The following is a 22772-nucleotide window of genomic DNA, read 5'->3' on the forward strand; positions in this document are numbered from 1 at the left end:
CTCAGCCCCACCTGGCCTTTCCAGCCCCAGCTGGCTGCGTGGCTCCCCAGACACCTGTGGCACCTTTGCATAGGCAGTTTCCCTGCCTTGAGGCTGCTCTCCCTTCTCCACCTGCACAGCCCTCGCCACCCAGCGAGGCTGGTGCCTCCATCTCCTCCAGGAAGCCTTCGCTGGTTTCCACCCTTCCTGGGCTCCTGTAAAGCCTGTCTCATTGGTTACCTCTGTCTGCCGGGCTCTGCAGGGGGTGGGGGTGGTGTTCCACAGAAGCTCTTCCTTCAGGCCCTGTGGTGGGCAGGCCTCCTGAGAATTTCTACCCAGATTCTCCTCCTTCCATGCTTGCTGTGATCTTCCAGGGGAGGGGAGGGGAAAACCAGAGCAGCCTGGGATCCAGAGGGGCTTCTCTGCTGCCCCTCGGCCCCACTGTCGAGAAGCTGGGGAAGGCGGCATTGTGGTCTAGTAGTTAAGTCATGAGCTCAGGAGCCAGACAGCTTGAGCTCAAATCCCAGCTCTGAGATGCTCTGGCTGTGTGATCTTGGGCTAGTTACCTAGCCTCTCTGAGTTTCAGTTTCTACATCTGCAAAAAAGGAGCCAACAACAGACCTACCTCTAAGTCTGCAGGGTTGCAGGCCAGGCAGCAGTACTCACTGAACTCACATGGCCCGTCTCCCCTCCAAGCCTTTCCCCGGGCTCCCTTCTCCCCATCCTCCCCAACTTTAGCAAAGTTGATGCGTTGGCCAACTTCTTGTCCACTCCTGCCCTTTTCTACATGCTGTTCCCACAACCAGGAAGGCTGTTTTGGTCTTACCCCCCTTTTCTGGCCTTATCCCTCTCGCCCTGAAGACAGCGCAGCAACACCACTGGGCGGCCTTCCTTGATATTCCCTTCTGCATTCTCCCTGCCAGGCTGGCTCGGGGCCGCTTCTCGGAGCTTCCCCAGCAGCCTCGTGGCACTGGTCCTTGTGACGGTCTCCCCAGCCAGAGAGAACCCTCCTGCTCCTCCGGGCGCCCAGCAGCAGGGGAACGCGTGCTCACAGCAACCCGCACCGAGGCCCGGGGCCCTGATTTCTGGAGACAAAGGTGATTTGGGGCGAGCAGGGCTCCCCGGAAGCCCCCTCCCTCCTGCCCCAGCTTTATTTTGGTTCTAGAATTATTCCAGTCAGCATACTCGGTCCCCACCACGCCCATCCGGGTGCACAGTCAGCATTTCATGCAGTTAGAGGGAGGGATGGAAGGGGAAGAGAAGGCAGGCGAGTAAATGGTCTGCACAGCAGAGCCACTGGGGTGGAAGGGCGGGGGCCTCTCCCCGGCGGCAGGGGCCCCCGCCAGCTGCGTGTCCCCGGGCCCTGGGCTGGCCTGGGCCACGCAGACCTCCTGGCGCCGGCCACACGGTGGGCAGCCCGGCCTCGGGACCGGGCCGCAGCTGCGTCAGGTGGGGAGAGCCACCACGCTGCCTCAGGTCCCGTGACCACCCTGGGCTCCCCGACATCACTGGGGGTAACTGGCTGGGCCTGGGTCTCCGCAGCCCACCAGGTCCAGAGGCAGCCAGCCTGAGGACCTACCTCTCACCTCCCTTCCCCCCATCGCTGTAACCCGGTGGGCCCCCCACCCCTCAGCTGCGAGGGGCGCACAGCGCCTGCTTCTCTGGGGCTGCCTTCGGCGGCTTGGAGCTGCCTCAGTGACACCTAGAAGGCCACGCACGCCTTCCCTCCAAGACTCCTGTGGGTGTGTAACGGTCCAGCCCTTGGCTCCTGGGCAGGACTCCTCTGGGGTGCCATTCGCACAAGCCCTCACCGTTGGGACTCCGCGGAAGCCACAACCTGCCGGCTCCTTCGCTTGCCCCAAAGCTCCCTCTCTTCCTTACAGGGTTCTCCTGAGGGCTCTCCCCCAATAGACCCCTTGCCTGCGAACCTCGGGGTCTGCTTCTGGAATCAGCCTTGGGCAGCTGGTGTCCTGGGGGTCTGAACCAGGCTCCAGAGCCATCTCCCCCGCTGGCATTCAAGCCTGACCCCCCCAACTCCATCCTGACCCCCTCAACTTCCCCTCACGGTCGCCACTCGGGTCGCCCCTTCCTGCAAGGCCCAGCCCAAGGCCTCGGGCTCCACTGTGTCCTCCCAGGTGCCTGCTGCCCACAGAGGCCTCTCCCATGCCCCTCGGCAGTCTGTATTCTGCCTCCCCATTGCCCACCAGCACCCCCTCCAGAGGCTGAGGCATCTCTCTTCCCCGCAGGGCCTGGCCTGAAGGGACACCAACCAATGCCGTGGAGCCAATGCCTGAACACAAGGACCTGGCTCTGGGACTCTTTGGACCCCTGGGCCTTATAAGGGTTACAGTTCTATTTCATAGAGGATGACCCAGCGTCCCACATGGCCTGAGGGCCACTGCTTGGCCTGGTCCCTCGGTCTCTCCTCCTTCCCAGAGAGAGGCCCTTGTGTCCACGGCAGAAGGGTGAGAACTGCGTTTGTGACAGGGATGTTCTTACCCTGCCATGCTGCAGACGGGCCACTGGCCTGGGACACTCAGTTCTTTCCCTGACCCTCACAGCACAGCTCCCATCTTGTCCCCGCACTCCCCGGCCCCAGAGCCCTCCCCAGGTCTACGTGGAGGGGCCGCCATCCGCAAAGAGCAGATCACCAGGGCAAGGGGATCTTGTCTTCCCGACGTCCTAGGGGCTGTGCCTTGTTCGTGTCACCCCAGCCTGTGCCTTGCACAGCACCTGGCCTCCAAGACTCATGGTCCTTGTGCGTGGCCTCCCAGCAGGGATGGGATGTGGGGAGCTCTGAGAGGCCAAGGCCCCGCCAAGGCCAAGGGACAGGCCTGTTGGGGAGCTCAAAATGGGAGCACAGCGGGCCAATGCCTGGCTGCCCTCCCCGGGCCCTGGCCCAGCCACGGCTGGTCCTCAGTGGGAGACAACCCTGGGTCCCTAGACATCCAGCCAGGCCTGTTCCTCCACCGCAGCCTGGATAGAGGGACCAAGATGGCTCTTGGGGACTCCACCGGGGGACCCCAGCGTTCAATGGTTCCAGCCAGACTACAGAGAAGGGTGTTGGAGCTGAGTTCACGCCGGGCTCCGGTGCCCACCCGGGCCCTGCCCCGGCTGCTAGTTTCGACGGACAGGGTGCCACATGGACACGGGCCTGCGCAGCGTGGCCAGCATCTGGTTCCAGTGCGTGGTGCCCATGCCACTGGCCGACGGCCCAATGATGACATGGCCTACGTTGTCCCCACGGCCATCACTGCTGCTCTCAGCTACCGTCACACGGAGAGACAGGTCCTGGGGAGGAAGTGACATGGGTGCTAGGGACCAGGGGCAGTGCCAGAGGTCCCCCATGGCCCCCAGGCCCCAGCGGGGTGCCAGGCACGGCCCCGTGAATCCTCACCTCTGACCTGTCTAACCTCACAGCCCAGATGTAAATGCTGGCCTCACCACTTCCTTGCTGCGTGACCTTGGGCAGTGACTTGGGCTCTTCCTACCTCAGTTTCCCCATCTGTAAAATGGTGATAATCATAGTTCCCACCTGTTCTGGGAACGAAATGAGTTAAAAGGTGTAAAGCACTTAGAACAGTGCCTGCACACCATCAGCGCATTATAGATGTCTGTTGTTAATCCTGAGATAATCATATGTTGGACTCATAACAGGAAGGGAAAGAACTTGCTTGAGATCAAAGTGGTGAAGCTGAGACTGGAACCCAGCCTGACTTCTCTCCTTCCCCTCCCCCCTCCCCTCCCCTCCCCCCACCGCCGGTCCCAAGAAGTGTCTCGCCCTAGGAGGCTGCAGAGTAGGAGTAGTGGCACTAGAACACCCAGGGAAGCAGGGGGCAGACGGGTGGCCTGTCCCATGAGGGTGGCAAGGCAGGACCAACCAGGGATGCTGAGATGTTTTTCTGGATTCCGAACACCCAGAGTGCGGCAGAGTTCTGGGCTTTCAAATTCAGGCCGGCTATCCCAAGAGGGGAGATTAGGGGGTTTCTGTACAGCCCCAGGGCCAAGGGGCAAGTTTTGGCTCAAGGCACAAAAGGACTTTCTCACGTGGTCAGGAATGCCCAAGGATGGAAGGAGGGAGTGAGGGAAGGTGGTGAGCTCCCCATCCTCTGAGGCATGCAAGCCGGGCCACTTCTGTGGCCCAGGGCACATCCTCTGCAGTCCTCCCACCCTTGGCCTGTGATATCTGTGCTGGGAGGGGGTCTCCCTGGGGCACATCGCCTGCTGAAGGCCAGGGGGGTTCTGGGGAGCTCCACAGGGCCTCTGTAGGCAGAACCTCGGGAGATTTAGGGCCAGAGCTCTGGGCGTTGGGTCAGTCCTGGCTCATCCCTAGTCCTCTGCAGCTCCCTCCACCGGGAACTGTCTTCCCACAGATCTCAGCTTAGCTACCCCCACCTGCAGAGGCCTCCCCTGACTGCCAAGGTCTGGCATGCTCTTAGTGGATGTGATTGTCTGCAGACTTTCCTGCCTGTCCCTTGTGAGCGCCAAGGAAGCAATTCCCATGTCCCCAGCACCCACCAGAGGGCTGGTACCTAGTAGGTGCTCAATACACGCTTCTCGACTAGAAAGGTGATGCCTTAAGGCAAACCATCACCCCCTGCAGGAGCTCGGAGGAGATAGACTGGAGGGGATAGAGGGGCCCCCACCCCCTGCGCCATCCCCCCTCACCTGGAGCACGATGGCTGGCACTGAGAAGATCATGGCTTCATTGAACACTGGGTTAGGGTCGTCCCTCTTCACAGCCGTCTTCTTTTTGCTCATCTTCCTCCCATCCTGCAGCAGGTACACCTTGACGAAGGGGTCTGTGGGCGGGGAGGGGGGTGGGGGTGAGAGCCAGTGCGACACTCACTTGGCATAGACCTGCCCGGTCACAGCGGCTCACCGGCCACTCTCTCCTGCGGTCCTGCCATCAGTTCTTTATTGCATTCCCATTTTACAGATGAGAAAACTGAGGCTCACGCGCGAGTCAGGAGAAGAGCTGGGCTTTGGACTCCGGCAGCCGGCCCACCAGCCCGCACGAGTGCTCCCCTCACGTGAGGCTCTGGGGAGCTCAGCAGACCCACCAGTTTTCATTCTATAAATGGCCCAAACGCAGATGTCAGCCCCGAGTCACCCGGCGCCTGCTCAGTGGAGCCTGACTCAAGGACATGCAGCTCTGGAATAACGAGTCGCTGCCTGCTCGTCACTTACCACCCACTGGGTGTCCTTGCTGCACCTGCCTGGACCCGGGTCCCCCAGGTTCCCAGTCAGCCTCCTGCAGCCCTCAGTTTTCAGTTACTCGGGGCTGAGGCTCCTGCAGACCTGACGCATCAGGTCCTGCCTGGCACCCCCACCATCTCTGTGGCCCTGGTCCCCGTTTGGGATCTGGGATGCAGTCCAGCCTCTGGGAAACGCCTACCTTGTTTTCATACCAGTGCCCCAGCCTCCTGCTCTCAGACTCCCATCCCTCCCCCACAGGGGCTCCCTGCCAGCCTCTGTGGTTCCCCAGCTAGATTAATCTTCCCACTGTGCATGGCTCCTGAGCCCAGCCAAAGCCAGGGGTGGGGGGCCTGGCACTGTGCCCTACACCTACTGATGCCTCCAGGTGCCCAGGGCTTAGCAGCTGGGCCATGGCTCCCACCTGCCCCACGGAGGAGCCAGGCAGCCAGGAGGGCCTTACCCGCTGTGGTCTTGTCGTTGGTCCAGATGAGATTCTTGGCTTTCACCACGACCACTGTAAGACGCTCGGCCGTTGGGAGGTAGCTGAGGGACAGCAGGATCTCGCCCACAGCGTCGGCGGCCTGGAGGACAGGCGGGTGACTCAGAGGGCTTCTGCCCCTGGACTTGAGGGGCCCAGGGAAAGGCAGAAGCTTCCTTCTCCACTGAGAAGCTGCTGCTCTTGGGGGCCCTTACACCAGGGCACCAGGCTGGTGGGATTGAGAAAGGGACCCCTCTCCCGCTCCACAGCGCCATCCCTGCCTTGTACTGGGTATGGGTCCTGCCTTGGAAGGAAGGCCATAGGTTGCCTGTCAAATGCAGCAACAAAATGCAGTTATGTTCCCTCATTCCAGACCAGAGAAAACATTCTCCGGTAGTAGCACTTACAGGTCCAGGTGGACTGGAATTAGTAGATCATTTGCTTAAATAACAGTGATGCTCCCTAAGCGCTGCTACATTTATGACGGTAAACTGCAGCTTGGCCTCTGTCTGAAATGACTCACTTGAGGAGTACTTCCCTAACAGAAGCTCTACAGGAGTAGAGCTTCTAAAGGTTTGGTGGTAGGAGCAGTAGAAGGGCTGTAAAGAGTGGTCAGGGTGCCTTTCACCTGCATGCAGTAAACTGAGTTTCCTTGAGTGTGGCTCAGCTCTTTCTCTAATCTCCTAAAGATGTTGGTGTTCAGGCTGTTGCGAGGACAGTGGATTTCCTCCCCTGAAGTGTACATATGGCGCTGTCCTCAGGCACAGGCAGGTGGGCGGGCTTACCTTTTTCTGGTCCTGTAGGTAGAGCCAGCCGCCGAAGGGCTGCAGCGGGAGGTCAAGCACAGAAAGCTTCAGCTCCACCACCCCTGTGCTCACATTCTGCTCATCTTCATCGATGCCAAACACGGAAAACCTCAGGCTCTTCTCCTCCAGGGCTGCAGGGTCCAGGGGGATGGAGAACTTCTCGTCGAAGAAGATGGAGTAGGCGTTCCTCTGGATCTGCAGAGAGAAAGAGCAGTGGAAGGAGGTCCAAAGCTGGGGAGGAGGTGGCAGCTGGATGCCTGCGAGGCCATGGCAGGGAGTGAGCGCTGGATGGGGTGTCTGGAGACCTGGGCTAGCGTCTTGGCTCTGCTGTCCCCACACTGCAATGCCAATCCTTCCTTTGGTGGCTCAGCCCTGATGATATAAAAGCCCCCTGTCCTCTTCTCAGTGGTGGCCAATCTAGTGGCCTGGCATTCGAAGCTTCCACAAGCTGACCCCAACTAATTCCCATCCTCAGTGCCCATGGGTCCACAGAACCCTTGCAATGTGCCGGCTGAGCTGGCCATCTTTCTTGCACGTGTTCAAGTCCAGCCCTGGGCCAGGCATGCAGTGAGTAGGGATAACTGTCTGTGAAGTTGAGTGTCACTGATGTCCCATCCCGCATGGGGCCTGGCCTAGGACTCTCTGAACGTTATGGGGTGGATGGGCCGATGGAGTGACGAGGCAAGGCTGGGCAGACTCTGTTTCTAAGCCTAGTCCTGCCTGGTGGGCGCCACTGGCCTCTTCCCAGGAAGCCGTGGGTGGGCCCTCTGGGAAGGTGCACTTGTGGGCACTGATCCCCCTTCCGTGGGGGGCTGCTTTGGTCACTGCCTGGCGATATTTTAAGAGAGGAGATCTCATCCCTGGCACCTCGCCTGATGCCGGGGGACTGCCCAACCTGGGGGCAGCCACCCACTCACTGGGATTGGCTGGGCTGTGATGCTAAGGAGACTGCATTCTTGGGAATAAATCTGTCGGTACCTCCAGATGCCCTGAGCTGCACTCTTCGGTCACTGTCTGGGCTGGAAAAGCCTCTTCTTACCTTGCGCCCTGGGAGCTACCCAATCACCTGCTTGAGAACCAAGGGCGACCCTTCCTTCCTGGGATAAAGCCCACCTCCTGATCCTGACCCTGACATTCAGGCTTTTCACGATCTTTGGCCCTAAATTCCTTCCTCTGGCCAAATTAGCCCCTTGACCGTCCCCTGCCCATAGGAGTGCAGGCTCCCTGACGATCCATTCTCTGTACGTTGCACTTTATGAGCACGTGGAGACCCCTGGGGTGGAGTCCTGGATCTCCTGCTCACTTGCTGGGGTTGTCGTGGGCAAAGCACTTTCCTGAGCCTCAGTTTCCTCCTCTATAAGATGCCCTCGATCCATCCCCCATCACTGGGGCTAATGAGAGGGTCGCAGATGCGTTGGGCTCTGTGAACCAGGTTCTCAGCATACATCAGGCCGTCGTGGCTGCTGTCAACGTGCTGCCTCGAGGGATGTGTCCAGAACCGCCCAGGTCCCCCAGGCAGCTGAGGCCACGGGCAGCGTGGATCTGGGCTCAACAGGAACGCTTCATGGTCCTGACAGACGACAATCCCCTGAGCGCTTACCAAGGACTGGGCTAAGGATTTTGCGTTTCCTGAAGCACTATGATGCTCACTTGACAGATGGGAAAACTGAGTCACAGAGTGCTTAAGTGACTCACCCAAAGTCACACTTCTAGGAAGTAGGGAGCCAGGATTTGAACCCAGGCAATCAGGCTCCAGGGTCCTGCGCCTAACCACCCACTGGGCTGCCTCTCTGAAGCCGGCCTCCCCTTCTCGGCCCTACGTACGCCCTGGTGGTTGGTTCTAGACCCTCCTAGAGTGCGGGGGGCAGGGTGGGGCAGGAGAGGAATGACAGTCTCCACCTCTGAGGGGCAGCCAATTTCAGCACAGGAGACAGGACTGGACACGGGTGGGTCTCTGAGGAGCCAGAGCCACTTGGCCGCAGGATCCTCCTGCCCTGGTCACAGCCCGTGCTGGGCTGACCTCGACCGCTGGTGCTGGGCAGCAGGGTGTCTCACGTAGACCTCTCTCTCTCTCAGCAAGGGGGGCGGATCATGGAGGGGTATCCTGGGGGGGGTGCTGGGTCCCTCTCCTTGCCCCTCCCGGCTTATTCTGCACCCTCCCCCCTGCTTTCGGCCCCAGGGGCTGACCTCCATGGGCTGCATCAACAGGCTCCCTAGGCCTCTGGCTTCCGGTGGGGTCAGCCAGTAGGGGTCACTGGAGGGAAACCAGAGGTCGGAGGGAGGTCGGGGTGCTTATTCCTCCAGGTCCTTCTGGGCAGGATCGCTGCGAGCAGACGGCGCCTCTTGACCAAAGGGCACGGCGCCTATCAAAGTGGCCCTCTGCATACACTGGTCTTTAGGTAACCTCGCGTTCCCCTCATCCCCTCAGGCCAGGGTACCACGCCATCCCTGAGGTCGCCCCACACACAGCATTATAACAGTCCTGTTATTAAGCTGTCCCCAAATTAGCCAACATGAGCTTGTCATCCCTTCCCTGCCAGGTCCCCAAGTTGACACAATTGACAAATGGACAATTACCACACACTGGATTCATGTGGCAGGACTGCTGAGAACTGCACACAATGGGAGCCTGCACGTGGAGGCCCCAGACTCCCAGTTCTGTCCTCCCTATAGCCAGCACCTTCCGCTCTGGGATCAGCACCCAAATCTGCTCTCTAGCACCCTCCTGAGATTCTGCCTGGCCCTGCACCCCTGCCTGCCTGGGCAGGACTCCTGAGAGCCCGGGGCACACGGCTGCCCCGCCCTCCCAGCCCCCACTTACCCGGGAAATGCCCACGATCTGCTCATCCGGCAGCAGGCTGACGCGCATGAAGCAGGACTCGAAGCTGGCTTCCTCCCGCTCCAGGAGGTCCTTGCCCTGCAGCACAGCCACGTGGAGGGTGTGGGAGGCGGCATCGTAGTCCATGCTCACCTCCACCTGGCCCAGCGTGAAGTCCTGCCCGAAGGTGTTGCTCACGGAGGAGATGGAGTTCAGGGAGTCGGCCGACTGGGATTTTCGGAGGGTCCCGTAGGGGGCCAGGTCCAGCTCACGGCCCATCAGCTCCAGGGGTCCCAGCTCGCTGATGCTCTCAAAGGTGTCCTCAATGCTGAGGCTGCCTTTGCGACTGGGTGGCCCCCTAGTGCTGGCCCGCTGGGCATTCCAGGCAGGCACTCTCTGGGGGTGAGAAAAAGGGACATGGGAGCATCGAAAGGGCAATAGGCATGGTCTTGAAGAGACAGCAAAGAGATACGGTAAGCCCTGTTCATGCAAGGCACCTCCAAGTTCCCCTTTCGCAAAAACAGGGCATGCCTTAGTTAGGAAGGTCCTTCTTTTTTGTTATTTCATGTCAGTTTTCTCTCCCTAACCAGAAGGTAAGAGAGCTTTTTCTCAAAATGTTTATTTATATGGACTGAGTTTCATACATAAAGATGTTCACTGCAGTGATGTTTATAAAAAGGAAAAATAGTTAGCAATCTAAGTGTCCAGCAGAAGGGGAACGGGTAAGAAAACTAGAGTACAGATACTCAATACATGACAGAGCAGCCTCAAAGGAAGTTTACAAAAATGTCTACCACATGAGGAAGTTTTCAAGTTGGATAACACTAACTCTAATATTCAAATTTTTCTTTTCTCTCAATTGACCTTGGGATTTGAGAAAACAAAAACCTTTGTACTGTAAGCATCTCCCATGTTGGTACATAATCTTCATTACCATAATTTTTAATGGTCCCCTTAATTTGCCATTGAGTGGATCGCCATAGTTTATTTTACTATTCCCCTACAGTTGGACATTTATATTGTTTTTAATTTTTCACAAATATAAACAATGCAGCATTGAATAGATTTCCTTTTTTTTTTTTGGCCGCGCTGCGCGGCATGCAGGATCCTAGCTCCCTAACTAGGGAACGAACCCGTGCCCCCTGCAGTGGAAGTGCACTGGACCTCCTGGTAAGCCCCTTGAATAGCTTTCTTAAAATCTTGACTTAGAGGACATAGTTCCCTTTTTTTTCCTTAAATCTATTTTATTTATTTTTGGCTGTGTTGGGTCTTCGTTGCTGTGCACAGGCTTTCTCTAGTTGCTGCGAGTGGGGGTTACTCTTTGTTGCGGTGTGTGGGCTTCTCATCTCAGTGGCTTCTCTTGTGGAGCACGGGCTTTAGGCATGTGGCTTCAGTCGTTGTGGCACATGGGCTCAGTAGTTGTGGCTCTTGGGCTCTAGAGCACAGGCAGTAGTTGTGGCGCACGGGCTTAGTTGTTCCACGGCACGTGGGATCTTCCCAGACTGGGGATCGAACCCGTGTCCCCTGCATTGGCAGGCGGATTCTTAACCACTGTGCCACCAGGGAAGTCCTGAGGACATAGTCCTTTTGAAAGCTTTTGATACATGTTTCCAAAATGCTCTTTGGAAAAGTTGTTCCAATTTACAGTCCCTCCAACTGAGCGTGAGATAATTCCTTCCAAAACCCCAAATGAGCGAGCATGTGGGACCTTTATCTGGTAACAGATTCTGGCTATGCTCTCTGGAACTCTACGTGATGTTAGAAAAATTCTCTGCCAATGTTAAGTGATGAAGCATTTAGCAATATATAGAGAGCCCTAAAAATGTTTATACTCCCTGATACAGTAGTTTCACATCTGGGCATTCATTCAAAGTACGTAATCCCAAATGAAGACAAAGTTTTACACGTAAACCATTTACTGCATTATTTATAGTGGCATTTAGTAAACCATGGCACATACACAAAAAGGAATCTTAGGCAGCCATTAAAATAATGTTTACAATCAACAATATGAGGAAGTGCTTCCGTTTTACGTGAGATGAAAAGGGTAGGGTATAAAATTCTCTGTAGAGATGACACCCATTGTGTAAAAACTATGCATGGAAAAAAGACCGGCGGGGAGGGGCCTAGATTTAAAATATTGGAAAGAAATAAATCAAAATGTTAATAGTTTGAAGACAATTCACAGTTGCTTGCCTCTGGGTGGTGACATTTGGGGAGGTTTTTCTTCTTATTTTTATTTTCCTGTAATTGTCACAGGATGGTGTTTTAAATTGAAAGCATTCATTCATTCGCCAAGTATTCATGGATTACCTAGCACTGGGCTATGTTGGAATGTGGAGGAGGACAAGGGTCCCTGTTCGCAGGAGGAAATTAACCAGGAGGGAGTGAGGGGGGGAGGGAGTGGGGGCCAGTCCTGAGAGTGGACGGTTGGGGCATGGGGTGTGCAGTCCAGTGTGCACCCATGAAAACAGAAGCCTCACCTTCTGCTGGGCCTCTGCGTAGTTCTCACCATACTTCTGCTGAAGGTACCTGTAGTCGTAGTTTGGGAACGGGGAGGGGCTGGGGAAGCTCCCCGACGTCCAGAGCTTCCACAGGCTCACAGCTGCAATTCCCAGCAGTGCCAGGGCCCCGGCAGCATAGACACCCACTTCCCAGTCAGGGGGGCTCTTGATGACTGCAAGGCAAGAGCAGAGCAGTCTCTCGTTAATGGGCACTAGGACCCCTCAGTTGTTACACACTCCCACCCAGTGAGCCTGTAGTTCAGCACTGATTTGCTTATTCATTGAAAAAATATTTACTGAGTGTCTACTATGTCAGGTTCTGTGCTGGGTGCTGGGGATCCAGTGTTGAACAAGCTATACACCCTCCGATATCTGCTTTTAGCTCCTTTCCACAAAAACATACATTACTATCAGGAGCGACCCTTGGGTAGAGCAGATGAAGAGCTGTGAACAATGGTTAAATATTCCTTAGGCTTTAAACAGGTAGGGTTTTTTTTTTAATTAATTAATTTTATTTTTGGCTGCACTGGGTCTTTGTTGCTGCACAGGGGCTTTTCTCTAGTTGAGGTGAGCAGGGGCTACTCTTCGTTGCAGTGTACAGGCTTCTCATTGCGGTGGCTTCTCTTGTTGCAGAGCACGGGCTCTAGGCACGTGGGCTCAGTAGTTGTGGCATGTGGGATCTTCCCGGACTAGGGTTCGAACCCATGTCCCTTGCTTTGGCAGGCGGATTCTTAACCACTGTGCCACCAGGGAAGCCCCAGATGGGGTTTTTCTTGCCTCTTTGAGTTCTCTCTACCTTCAGAGGACTTCTGCTTCCAGATAATCAATGCAGCCTGTTGGGATCTGAGGAAAGTGGAAGGGAACTTGGGGGAGAAAAAGAAATGACCCCCTTTTTGCCTCAGACCTCATCTAAAACAATCCAATGTCCATCAGTTGATGAACGGGAAAATAAAATGTAGTACATCATACAATGGAATATTATTCAGCAATAAAAAGGAATGAAATGATACACGTTATAACGTGGATGAACCTTGAAAACATCAAGCTAAGTGAAAGAAACCAGTGTCCCAAGACCATATGTTGTATGATTCTATTGCTATGAAATAGAATCTGTACAGACCGAAAGTAGATTAGTGATTGTCAGGGGCTGCCAGGGGTTGGGGGGATGAGGGGGAAATGTGGAGTGTGGGGTTTATTTTTGGGGTGATGAATATATTCTAAAAGTTGATTGGCTAATGGTTGCACAATATACTGAAGCCCACTGAATTGTACGCTTTAAGCGAGTGAACTTATGGCATGTGAGTTTTATCTTGATAAAGCTGTTACCAAAAACCAAACAAACAAAAAACTCAGCCAGAAGTGAGAGGTGGCTGTAGGCTGGGCAGGGCTTGGGGACAAATCCAGATGCTCAAATGCGTTCTGCCCACGGATGTTTTAATAACCTCACTCATCTGAGCCTCACTGTCCCCAAACAGTAATTAACTACCCCCTCAACTGTGTTGGGTAAGTCCTCACCTAGCACAGAGCTTGGCCCACAGCAGAACCATAAATGTTAAGTCACTCTTCTGGGAAACCTGGCTCTGCATTCCCAAAAGAAGCCAATGAGACAGTAGGATTCGTTTTGCAGAAGATCGCACTGTTGGCAAATATAATTCTCTAAACCATTCTCAGTGTTGCCTCTATACTCGATTCAAATGGGGAAACTGAGACACACAAGAACTTGCCCAAGGTCACAGAGCCAAGAAGGGGTGGCCCTGGGATCCCAACACTGGCGGCCAGATTCCAGAGCAAGCAGGGGTAAAAACCACGGCCCCACCCGGCCTCCACCAGCACGGTTCCCCAGCAGCAGGGCGGAGAGATGTGCGGAGGGTGTTTCAGGGCGGAGATTTCTCATCACACAGCCACCGAGCACCTACTGTGTGTGAGCACCCTGCGGAGCGGGTCAGCCCCAGGCCCAGTCCCCGTCCTTAATAAGTGGCTCATAGTCTAGTGGGTGGGGTGGGCAGATAAATAGACAAAAGAGGGATGGGGGTCGTGATGAGAACAGCCCAGGAGGGCTTCCCAAAGAGAGATGCCTAAGCTGGGATATGCAGGAGCAGCAAGAAGTGTGCCGGCCAAGGCGCCAGGCACCAGGAGTTTACGGAAGGAAGAGGAGGGCGTGCAAAGCTCAGAGCGTTCAGAGCACCCAGTGAGAGAGAGGGAAGGGGGCATTTGGGGATGGAGGGGCCACTGCCACTGCTCCCCAAAGCCTGCGTAGGGAGGAATCATCCAGCAGTGGGAGGCCCCAGCGGGGCCCTGCTCTGCTGAGCCCAGCCAGCTCCAGCCAGAATCTACCATACTTGCTCACCCCAGAGAAGGGCAGGGCCCAGCCTTCAGCCCTGGCATTTACGCAGCACTTAGCACCCTAGGAGTTCCCTACCTCCACTTTCCAGAGGAGAACTGAGGCGGATAGCAGTTAAAGAACACATCTGTTGGGTTGGCCAAAAAGTTCGTTCGGGTTTTCGGGCGCAGCTTCTAAACACACCCGAACGAACTTTTTGGCCACCCCAATATTTATGGGCTCAAGGCCACAGGGGTGAGAAATGGAGAGCGTGGTGCAGGTACTTTGGCTCCCTGAGGCCACCTCACCTCCCTGGCTCCAGTCTCCTCATCCAGAAAGAGGAGATGACACCAAAAACATCCCCATCCAGTGGTTCTACCCCAAAGGAATTGATTCTAAGGGAAAAATCCCAACAAGTTTTATGTCTGGAGTGAGTCATCGAGTCTGTATTTATAACAGCAGAAATCTGGAAGCAGCCTGAGGGTCCGAGCAAGGGTGCCGGTGGTGCTGCCTCAGGAGGGGTTGTCACTGGGCTTTGAGAATGGCAGTTGAGGTCATCAGGATGTCACCGTGGCAATGCAGAGAATCATTTCAGGCATTGTTAAGAGGAAAAAAAAAACAAAAAACAATCCCCAACATGGTATAAGCACGTGATTTTGATGTAAAACTCACACAGCGTATGGTCAAGGGCTGGGCGGACCAGGGAGGGATGGGAGGAGCCAGAGATGCGGATGGAGGGACGGCGAGCAAACCTGTTTACTCCTGACTTCTGTTGCGAGAATGTAATTTGTGGGATAAATAAAACCACAACAAAGAGCTACCGGGGGCCCAGGGCCAAGACCTGGCCAGGCTCTCAGGAAGTCCTGGGAGTCCAGCGAATAGGGGATGGGATGGGAACGTACCCGGTGCCTGGAAAGTGAAGTGCATGTGCGGGGGGTGGGGGGGGGTTCCCACCTAGACACACACACAGCCCCAGCCAGCTCACAGGGGCTTGGGTGCTGCCAGGGGGCGGGCCAGGGCCCGGGCACAGCGTCCACATAGGCAATGGGCACAGCAAAGTGGCAAAGCAGCACCAGGCTCCCCTGAGAGTGAGGATCCGGGGGCTGAGGGCCTGAAGCCAGCACCCCGGCTGGCATGAAAGGGGGGCCAGGGCCAGGGACACGAAAGGAAAAACCCCAGCAAGCTGACATGAAATGATGACAGTTAATGCTCATTTATTTACTCATTTTACTGCGTACCAGCCTCTGGAAGGTATGAGAAGAATTCCCCAGGGAAGTGAGGTCTGAGCTGAGACCAGAAATGAGGAAGGAGGAATCTTAGTAATAATGGTTCCCTTACTATTTTCCATTCGCCAGGCTCTGTTCCAAACACTTCATGTATACTAACCCACTGAGTCCTCAGAACCACCCTGTGAGGAAGGTTCTATTATTATCCCCATTTTACAGACGATGAAGCTGAGAGATAGAGGAGCTATTCGCTGCCAGACAATCTGGCTCCAGATCTGTGCTCAAAATCTCCACACCAGTCTCAAGGTCTTAGCCAGGCAGAGGCAGTTCCCAAGGGAAGGGAACAGTATGTGCAAAGGCCCGGAGGTCGGAGAGAGCTGTGTTCAAACTGTTGGGCACTTCACACATGTTAGCTCGTTGAATCTTCCCAGCAGTCCCTGAGGCAGGCCGCATCGCCCCCATTTTACGGATGAGTAAGTGGAGGTTCAGAGAGGTTTCATCACTCACTGATGGCCACGCCAGGGCCTGGACAAAGACCTGTGAGCCTGCAGGTGAAAAGTGAAAATTCCTGGCTGGGAGTTGGAAAAGGTGGTTCCCCCTTGTACGTCCTTCAGCTCAGCCCTGGGCTGGCTGGGGTCTGAGCTAGGGGAGGAGCTGGAGTGATGGGGAGCACCGGCCTGGGAGTCAGGAGACCTGGGCCCACGTCCTGACCCTGTTACTTACTTAGTCACTGTCCCTTTCCTTTGCTGAGCCTGCCTTCTCCCATCTGTAAATGGGGAGGGGAACGTAAGGAGAAAAGATGGCGAGGGTACTTCAGTTCTGACACCATCCATCGTCAGCTGGAGTGTGTCTGGTGTCTTGAGGCCGGTCCCAAGCTCAGTGCCTGCAGGGGCACACATGAGGAGAAGGTGGGAGCTGCCATCCCTGGACTGGGCAACCTCTGAGTTTAATGTCCTGTGGATCTAACATCGACCTTCCTGGGTTTCCTCGCCTTTGGCTCCAGGAATGGCCCCAGGGGAGTGGATTCCGCATGACAGGCTCGACCTTAGGGAGTAGCAGCACATGGGCCTCCTGGGCGATCCCCTCAAGTCCTTCCACCGGAGCAGAAAGACGAAGAGACCTCAGACTGGCCCCAACCCGGCGTCCCCAAGGCTGTGTGATCTTGGGCAACTCACTGACAGTCCTTACCAGTAAAACAGGGCCGTGACTGGTGTCCCACTGACATCCCCCACCCCAGGCCCGGTGGGAGGGTCCTGTGAGATGGCACGTTTGCCGCGGGGACTCACCGCTCAGGTGGTATTCTGCCACATCCACGGCCATGACGCCCACCGCAGGGGCTGAGACTGGAAGGGAGAGGAGAGTCAGTGGAGGGGGCTTCAGAGGGTCATCAACCCCACCCCCCGCTATGGCCCAGGTGCCCATCATCCAGCTCACACTCAGGTGGAGGGGGCCTGGGCAAAAGTAGTGTTTTTTTTATTCTTTCATTTTTATTTTTTGGCTGTGCTGCGTGGCATGCAGGATCTTAGTTACCCGACCAAGGATCGAACCTGGGCCCTCCGCAGTGGAAGTGCGGAGTCCTAACCACTGGACCGTCAGGAAAGTCCCTAAAATAGCATTTTAAAAAAATGGTGTTTAAAGCTCTTTTCAAGCACTCTGAGACCTCATTTCAGGGTTGCCAAACACAAAAACACAAGACACCCAGTGAAACGTGAATTTTGGATTCGTTTTTAGTAGAAGTATGTCCAAATATCGCATGGGACATGCTTATACTGAAATATTATCCACTGTTTATCTGAAGCTCAAAAGTTGCTGGCATCCCGTATTTGTACTTGCTAAATCTGGCAACCCTGCTTCACTTCCGTCCTACCAACAACAGGCTGACCAGCAGCAACTCTGTTACTCCTTAGAGCGGCCCCTCAGGGTGTTCCCTAAGGCTGACTTCAAATGCTTTATGTTTAAATTGGACCCGAAATGCTGCATTTCTACAATATTCCATTATCAGTTCTTTCTCTGCTTGGGATGGTTTCCTCCCCACCCTCCGCTCCCAAGTTTTATGAACCACTGAAGGTTTGAGAGGTTTGAAGGTTTAAGTTGTTCTAGAAAGGTCTAGAAGCTCATACAAGCCATCACCTGCCCAGGCAACTGCTTACAGTTTTATTATTTTTGTTGCTAAGAAGTAAACTGGCTCCCAGACATGTTCTAAATGGGGTGGGGGGTTGGAAAAGCGAGGCTAGGAAGAGCTGTATGGATCTCAGCTCAAGGGACACGGAGGACAGGATGGCCCCCACGCTAACCTCTGCATTCCCTCGCGGTTCAGAGAGGTGGTTATAAACAGGTAAGATGGGGTACACGGGGCGGTGGCGGGGGAGACCTGCAGAGTGTCCGTCCACCCAAGGGCAACTGCTTTTCTGTTCCCGCGGGAATGCCAACCCAGCCTGGCTGGATCTTCTGAAAAGCCAGATACCGGTATTTTTTAACATGCAGTTTCTTGATTTTTAAATGTTGCAACCAACTCACAAAAAATGTAAACACTACTGGGTAGAGAGGAAAAGGGTCCTGGCTGGCGGCTAGCCTGTTTGCAACTCCTCGAAGGATTGTGTGGGCTCCCTTTGGGACTGGGGTCAAATCAGGGGGTGAGCATTTTCTAGAATCCTGGGGTTCTCCCCAGTTTGTAGCTCTGGAGTCAAGAAGCTGGGGTGCCTTGATCCAGACAGGGTTATCCGGCACATGTGGGAGTGCCGTAGGTCCCAGGACAGGAGGCCTCGAGAAGCAGGGCGGACCAGGGCCCTGGGGCAAAGCCCTGCCAGGTGCACAGACAGCTCCTTGCTCCCAGCTCCCCTGATGATGCCCCCACTCCCACAGTGAGATGTGGGTTGTCATGGTGATGGGAGGGAGGCGCTAACCTGGACCGGCTTCACCCATGCCAATTCAAGTGGAAGCTCATTGCTGGGACCTGCTGAGATCATGATAAGTACCTTGCTAAGCACCCCTTACACCCAAGCCCTAAGCACTTTGCATGTATATTACCTCATATATTACCGACCTCTAACAGCCCCTTGAGGTAGGTGCTATTACTATCTCTGGTTTGTGGAAGAGAGTCTGAGGCAAGGAGGTAAGGTCATTTGCCCCAGGCTACACAGCTTAAGAAACTGTTCAACCCGGGCCACTGGTTCCACGCTCCCTAACCCCTGTGCCTTACTGCGGGGGGGGCGGGGGGGGGGCGGCATATGGATTCAAAAGTTGCCTGAGAACCCACAGGCCAAATTAGGCACTGTGTACAAGCCCAAGGTGGCCCTACTTCGTGGCAGAAGGGAGGCTGGATACACCAAAACACACATGTTAACATGAACACACATGTCCCAGTCTGCCTCTGCCTTGCTGGGAATCTGATCATGCCATCAGCTTTCTTTCCTGTTTCTCTAGCACAGGCTGACTTCCTGCACGGGGACAGCCCATGCCAGCAGCACACTAGAGTGGGTGGGCTGGGTACACCCCTGCGGCAAGTTCCTGTGGCTGGGGACAGAACCCCATACCTGCTGTATCAGACCTCTGGCTGTCGAGGGGCCCCCATGTATCAGACCTCTGGCTGTCGAGGGGCCCCCATCTCTCCAAGGCTGGTCCAGCTCAGACCGCAGACTCCCACACTGCCCACCTTTCCCCCTCCCCTCATCACGAAACCCTGGGAGCTGTGCTTTCAGTGAAGGTGTGAATGACTCTAGGCTCACCCAGGCCAGAAGGTCCCGCAGGTGTGCCCTGGGAACGGGAGAAGCCAAAGCACATCTGCCTGAGAGGAGGGAAGAGAGAACTTGGGAGAGATGTCGAGGTTCCTGGGATGGGGCGGCAACCTGAGTACAGCTCTGAACCCCCGATCTGCCCCCTCTGTAAAATGGGGCTTAAGATGGCCTTATCAGGGTGTCAGGAGGGAGGAATGAGAAGTGCAGTGGGGCTTTTTGGCAAATCTTAGCTGCTGTGCTTCCTCGCCTGGCAATGGTCCGAAAGGCCCCTGAGCCCCTACTTTGAGCAGTGGAATTGTGTGGACAGCACTGCCAGCCTGCAGATGTGTTATATTTGTCTTAAAGTGAGTTACCAACATTTAAAAATTGGGAAATTTCCCATTAAAAAATGAATTTCTTAAAAAAAAAAAAAAGGATAGATTTCCAGCTTCCCGTTAAAAGTAAGATTTGGGAACAGTGGGTCTGTATACCCTGCCACCCCCAACAGCCAGAGCTGGAGCTGAGTAGGCTCTGTCCCTCAGACGGGGCATCTGCTCTTCCGGCCTGGCACCTCCTACCCTTCCATTCACTTCCAGAACCTGCTGGCCCCTGGAAGCATCTCTATTCATGAGCCTGGTAAGCAGGCTTTTGGATGAGCTAGGGGAGGTTCAGAAAGGTTAAGTGACTTGCCCAAAGCCACACAGCCAGCAGTGGTAGAGCTGGGCCTGCCACCCCATCCAGCACCTCTTCTATTAGTAGCCACAGCCCCTGTGCAAAGGACTTCATGTACGTCTTCCCCATGGCCTCGCCCAAGACCCCTAGGGGGCAAATCCTGTTATTATCCCCACTCCACAGAGGAGGAAAGTGAGGCTCAGGGAAGGGCAGTGAATTTGCCCAGGGTCACCCAGCCAGTAAGCGGAGAGCTGAGACCGAGCCAGATCTGGCTCTGCAGCAAGCGCCCTTCTTAACGGCTTTACTTACTATCCCTGAGACCCCCTGACTCCATCTCAGCCAGTACTGACAACCTCCGCAGACTCCCACTGGCAGCCTGGAGGTTTGCCAGGTAGAGGGGCTGCAGCTTCAGCTTGGAACAGGACGCTGACAAGGCACATCCGAGGCCAGGGCAGCCTCTGACCAGAGCTTCCCTGCATTTCTGACACACAGGAAATGGGGCACAGCAGGGGTGGGTCAGAGCTGCCCCAAACCTTCATCTGAGCCCCTTCCTGGCACCCTTCCTCACTCCATCTATTCATTCTGGCCCCAAACCCCCAAACCCTAAATTGCATGGCGCTTGTTCATTGAAAACAGCTCTGGGTTCCAATGCTGGCTTAACCATACCTACCCGGCAATACGTACCTATTGCTGTAAGAATTAGACATAATTCATGCTAAATGCCTAGCGTAGTGCCTGGCTCGTAGTGTGAACACGATATAGACCTGATGACTGAATGGATAAACGGATCCCCCTTTTACAGATTAGGAAGGCGGGGATGGAGTCACTCGGCATATGAGTAGCAATACTGGGACTGACTCCCGGGTACAATGCATCTGGCCCTGGGCTCTTGGCCACCATGCCACCTCCTGACCAGGCCTTTCGGGGGTGGAGATGGGTGGGAGGAACTGCCACGGGCCTTACTGGAATCTGACCACAGTCGAGGCCTCCTCCTGGGCTTATCAAGAAATGGCTTTCCAGGAATTTGGTGACTCTGCGGCGGAGAGGGTCCCCACGTCTCTGCTCCCCCTCACCCCATTTCCTTGCTTAGTGTCCCCATGTCACATCTCTGGCTAGCAAGCTTTTGGCTCCCCCTACCCTCACCCTGAGGCCAGCAGGCAATGGGAAGGATCAGGGGGTGGTACAGGGGAGCCCTCGACCTTCCAGGCTGGGAACCTCTTTAGGAGCGTTAGCTTTGAGATCCTTTTCAAGTGCTCCCACTTCCTGGAATAACCACATCCTGCTACCATCCCCCCAAAAGCCCACAAAAACCACAGTACAGACTGGCGAGGATGGTGGTAGCTGGCATTAACTGGGCACCTACTATGTGCTGAGCACTGTACCAAGGACTCGCCAGGTGTTATTTCGGCAAGTCCTCCCTGCTGCCCTCTGAGGGGGCTGATACTCTTCCCATTGTACTGGTAAGAAAACTGAGGTGCAGGAAAACACTTGCCCATAGTCACCAGAGCAGACAAGAGGCAGAGTCCAAGGTTGAACCCCGGGCTGGGAGCCCCCTCTCTCCCAAGCTGTTTGGAAAGGCTTCAGATTTCAGGGTGGGGAGGCCAGGGGCTTGGGTCTTGACCCTTCTCCAGACTGGCTGTGTTAATTTGGGTGAGTCTCCTGCCCTCTCTGAGCCTCAGTTTCCCCATTTCTAGTAGGATGCATAGCTCCTGCCGCTCTCCAAACCTGTCACCCACCCCCTGGCTCAGGGAAGAGGCTAACATTCCAGGGTGCAGGTTTCCCAGGCTCTTTGTGGGGGAGGGTGGCCTCACTGGCTGAGGAGGGGGCATCCAGTCCCTCTGCAGCCCATGAAAGAGGGATCACTAGGAGGGCGTGCTCAGGGCTCCTCCACCCACAGGCCTGGCTCCAGGTCCCCATGTTTGGACCCAGTTCCCCCTTCTTCAGCCCAAATCTACAGCCCCAAGGCCCTGGGATGGGCAAGCTTCCTCTCCCAAAGAGCAGTGGCATCAAAGGTTGGCAGGGAGACCCTGGAAAGCTCCCCACCCGTGCTGGTGACACCAGACAGAGGCTGAGGATCCTCTTGGCCTCCCAGGGCTTCCTGGCAATAGGGTGCGACATGGGGCATTTCCTGAAAACCCAGCACCCATGCCGCGGTAACCCCCAGGATACATGGGGACCGGAGTGTGGGGGGCTGACCCGGGAGTCGGGAAGAGGGTGTGAGGCGGGGCCGGGAAAGTGGGGACAATCAGGGCGCTGTGTGTGTGAGGGGCGTGCGTGCAGCGCGGGCGCCGGGGAGGCGTGTAAATGGCCGGGTGAGCCGCGTGTGTGCACACGCGGGGCGGGCGTGTGGGGCACGATGCGATGCGCAGTGCATGGAGTGGCAGGGCCGGGGAAGGGTGCCCGGCGTGCGCTGTGCCGGGCTTGCGTGTGCAAGCGCGGCGCGGGTGTGCAGACGAGAGGGGAGCTTGGAGCCCGGGGGTCCCCGGCGCTGGGAGGGGCACTGCGTGCATCTGCGCGAAGGGCGCGTACTCACCCCGGCTCCGCGGAGGGGCCGCCGCTCCAGCTCCGGCTCCGGTTTGGGCTCCGGCTCCGGCTTGGGCTCCGGCTCCCGGCCGGCCTCCCGCAGCGCGCACGCACCGGCGCCAAGCCCGGCCGTAGCCGGCGGAGCCAAGCCTGCAGTGTCTCCCCGCGCCCGCCTGGGAGGAGCGCGGCGCGGTCCGGGGGCTCGGCCGGGCCGGGGCGGCAGTCGCGAGCTGCGCCGCAGTCCGGGCACGCTCCCAGGAGCCCGCCGCGCGCTCCCTCGCGCTCGCCCGCCCGCTCCCTCTTTAAAGTGACAAACCCGCGCGTGGTCTCCGCTCCCGGCAGTTGCGCGGCGCTTCCGGGGTCTAAGCCGAAGATCCCCAAGCGCTCCCCGGATCCCAGGGGGTCGTCCGAGGCAGAAGCCAAACCCTCACTCCCTGGCCCAGGATGAGTGGGGATGGGGAATGGGAACGTGCTCACCGCGAGCTTCGAGAGGCTGGCGGAGCACTGGGCACGGAGTCAGCAGGCTTGGGTTCT

General features: G+C 56.2%; 1 protein-coding gene across 5 annotated transcripts; it reads right to left on the reverse strand.

The window, feature by feature from the left end:
• Positions 1-1076: 1076 nt before the first annotated feature.
• On the reverse strand, positions 1077-22772 carry SYT12 (synaptotagmin 12). 5 transcript variants are annotated; one of them, XM_033402373.2, is made up of 9 exons: positions 22249-22484; positions 16617-16673; positions 16054-16213; positions 11764-11957; positions 9284-9676; positions 6442-6657; positions 5639-5759; positions 4648-4781; positions 1077-3270 (listed from the first exon to the last, which is right to left on the reverse strand). In XM_033402373.2, the coding sequence occupies exons 5-9, from the start codon at positions 9557-9559 to the stop codon at positions 3097-3099; spliced, it is 921 nt and encodes a 306-aa protein (XP_033258264.1). In that variant the 5' UTR covers positions 9560-9676; positions 11764-11957; positions 16054-16213; positions 16617-16673; positions 22249-22484; the 3' UTR covers positions 1077-3096. The 5 variants fall into 5 exon arrangements, with proteins under 5 accessions (XP_033258264.1, XP_033258263.1, XP_049570151.1 ...); XM_033402372.1 differs by lacking the exon at positions 16054-16213 and having other exon boundaries at positions 22249-22772; XM_049714194.1 differs by lacking the exon at positions 22249-22484 and having other exon boundaries at positions 16054-16096; positions 16617-16648.

Source organism: Orcinus orca, chromosome 8, assembly GCF_937001465.1.
Source record: "Orcinus orca chromosome 8, mOrcOrc1.1, whole genome shotgun sequence".
In the NCBI taxonomy this organism is placed as follows: Eukaryota; Metazoa; Chordata; class Mammalia; order Artiodactyla; family Delphinidae; genus Orcinus; species Orcinus orca.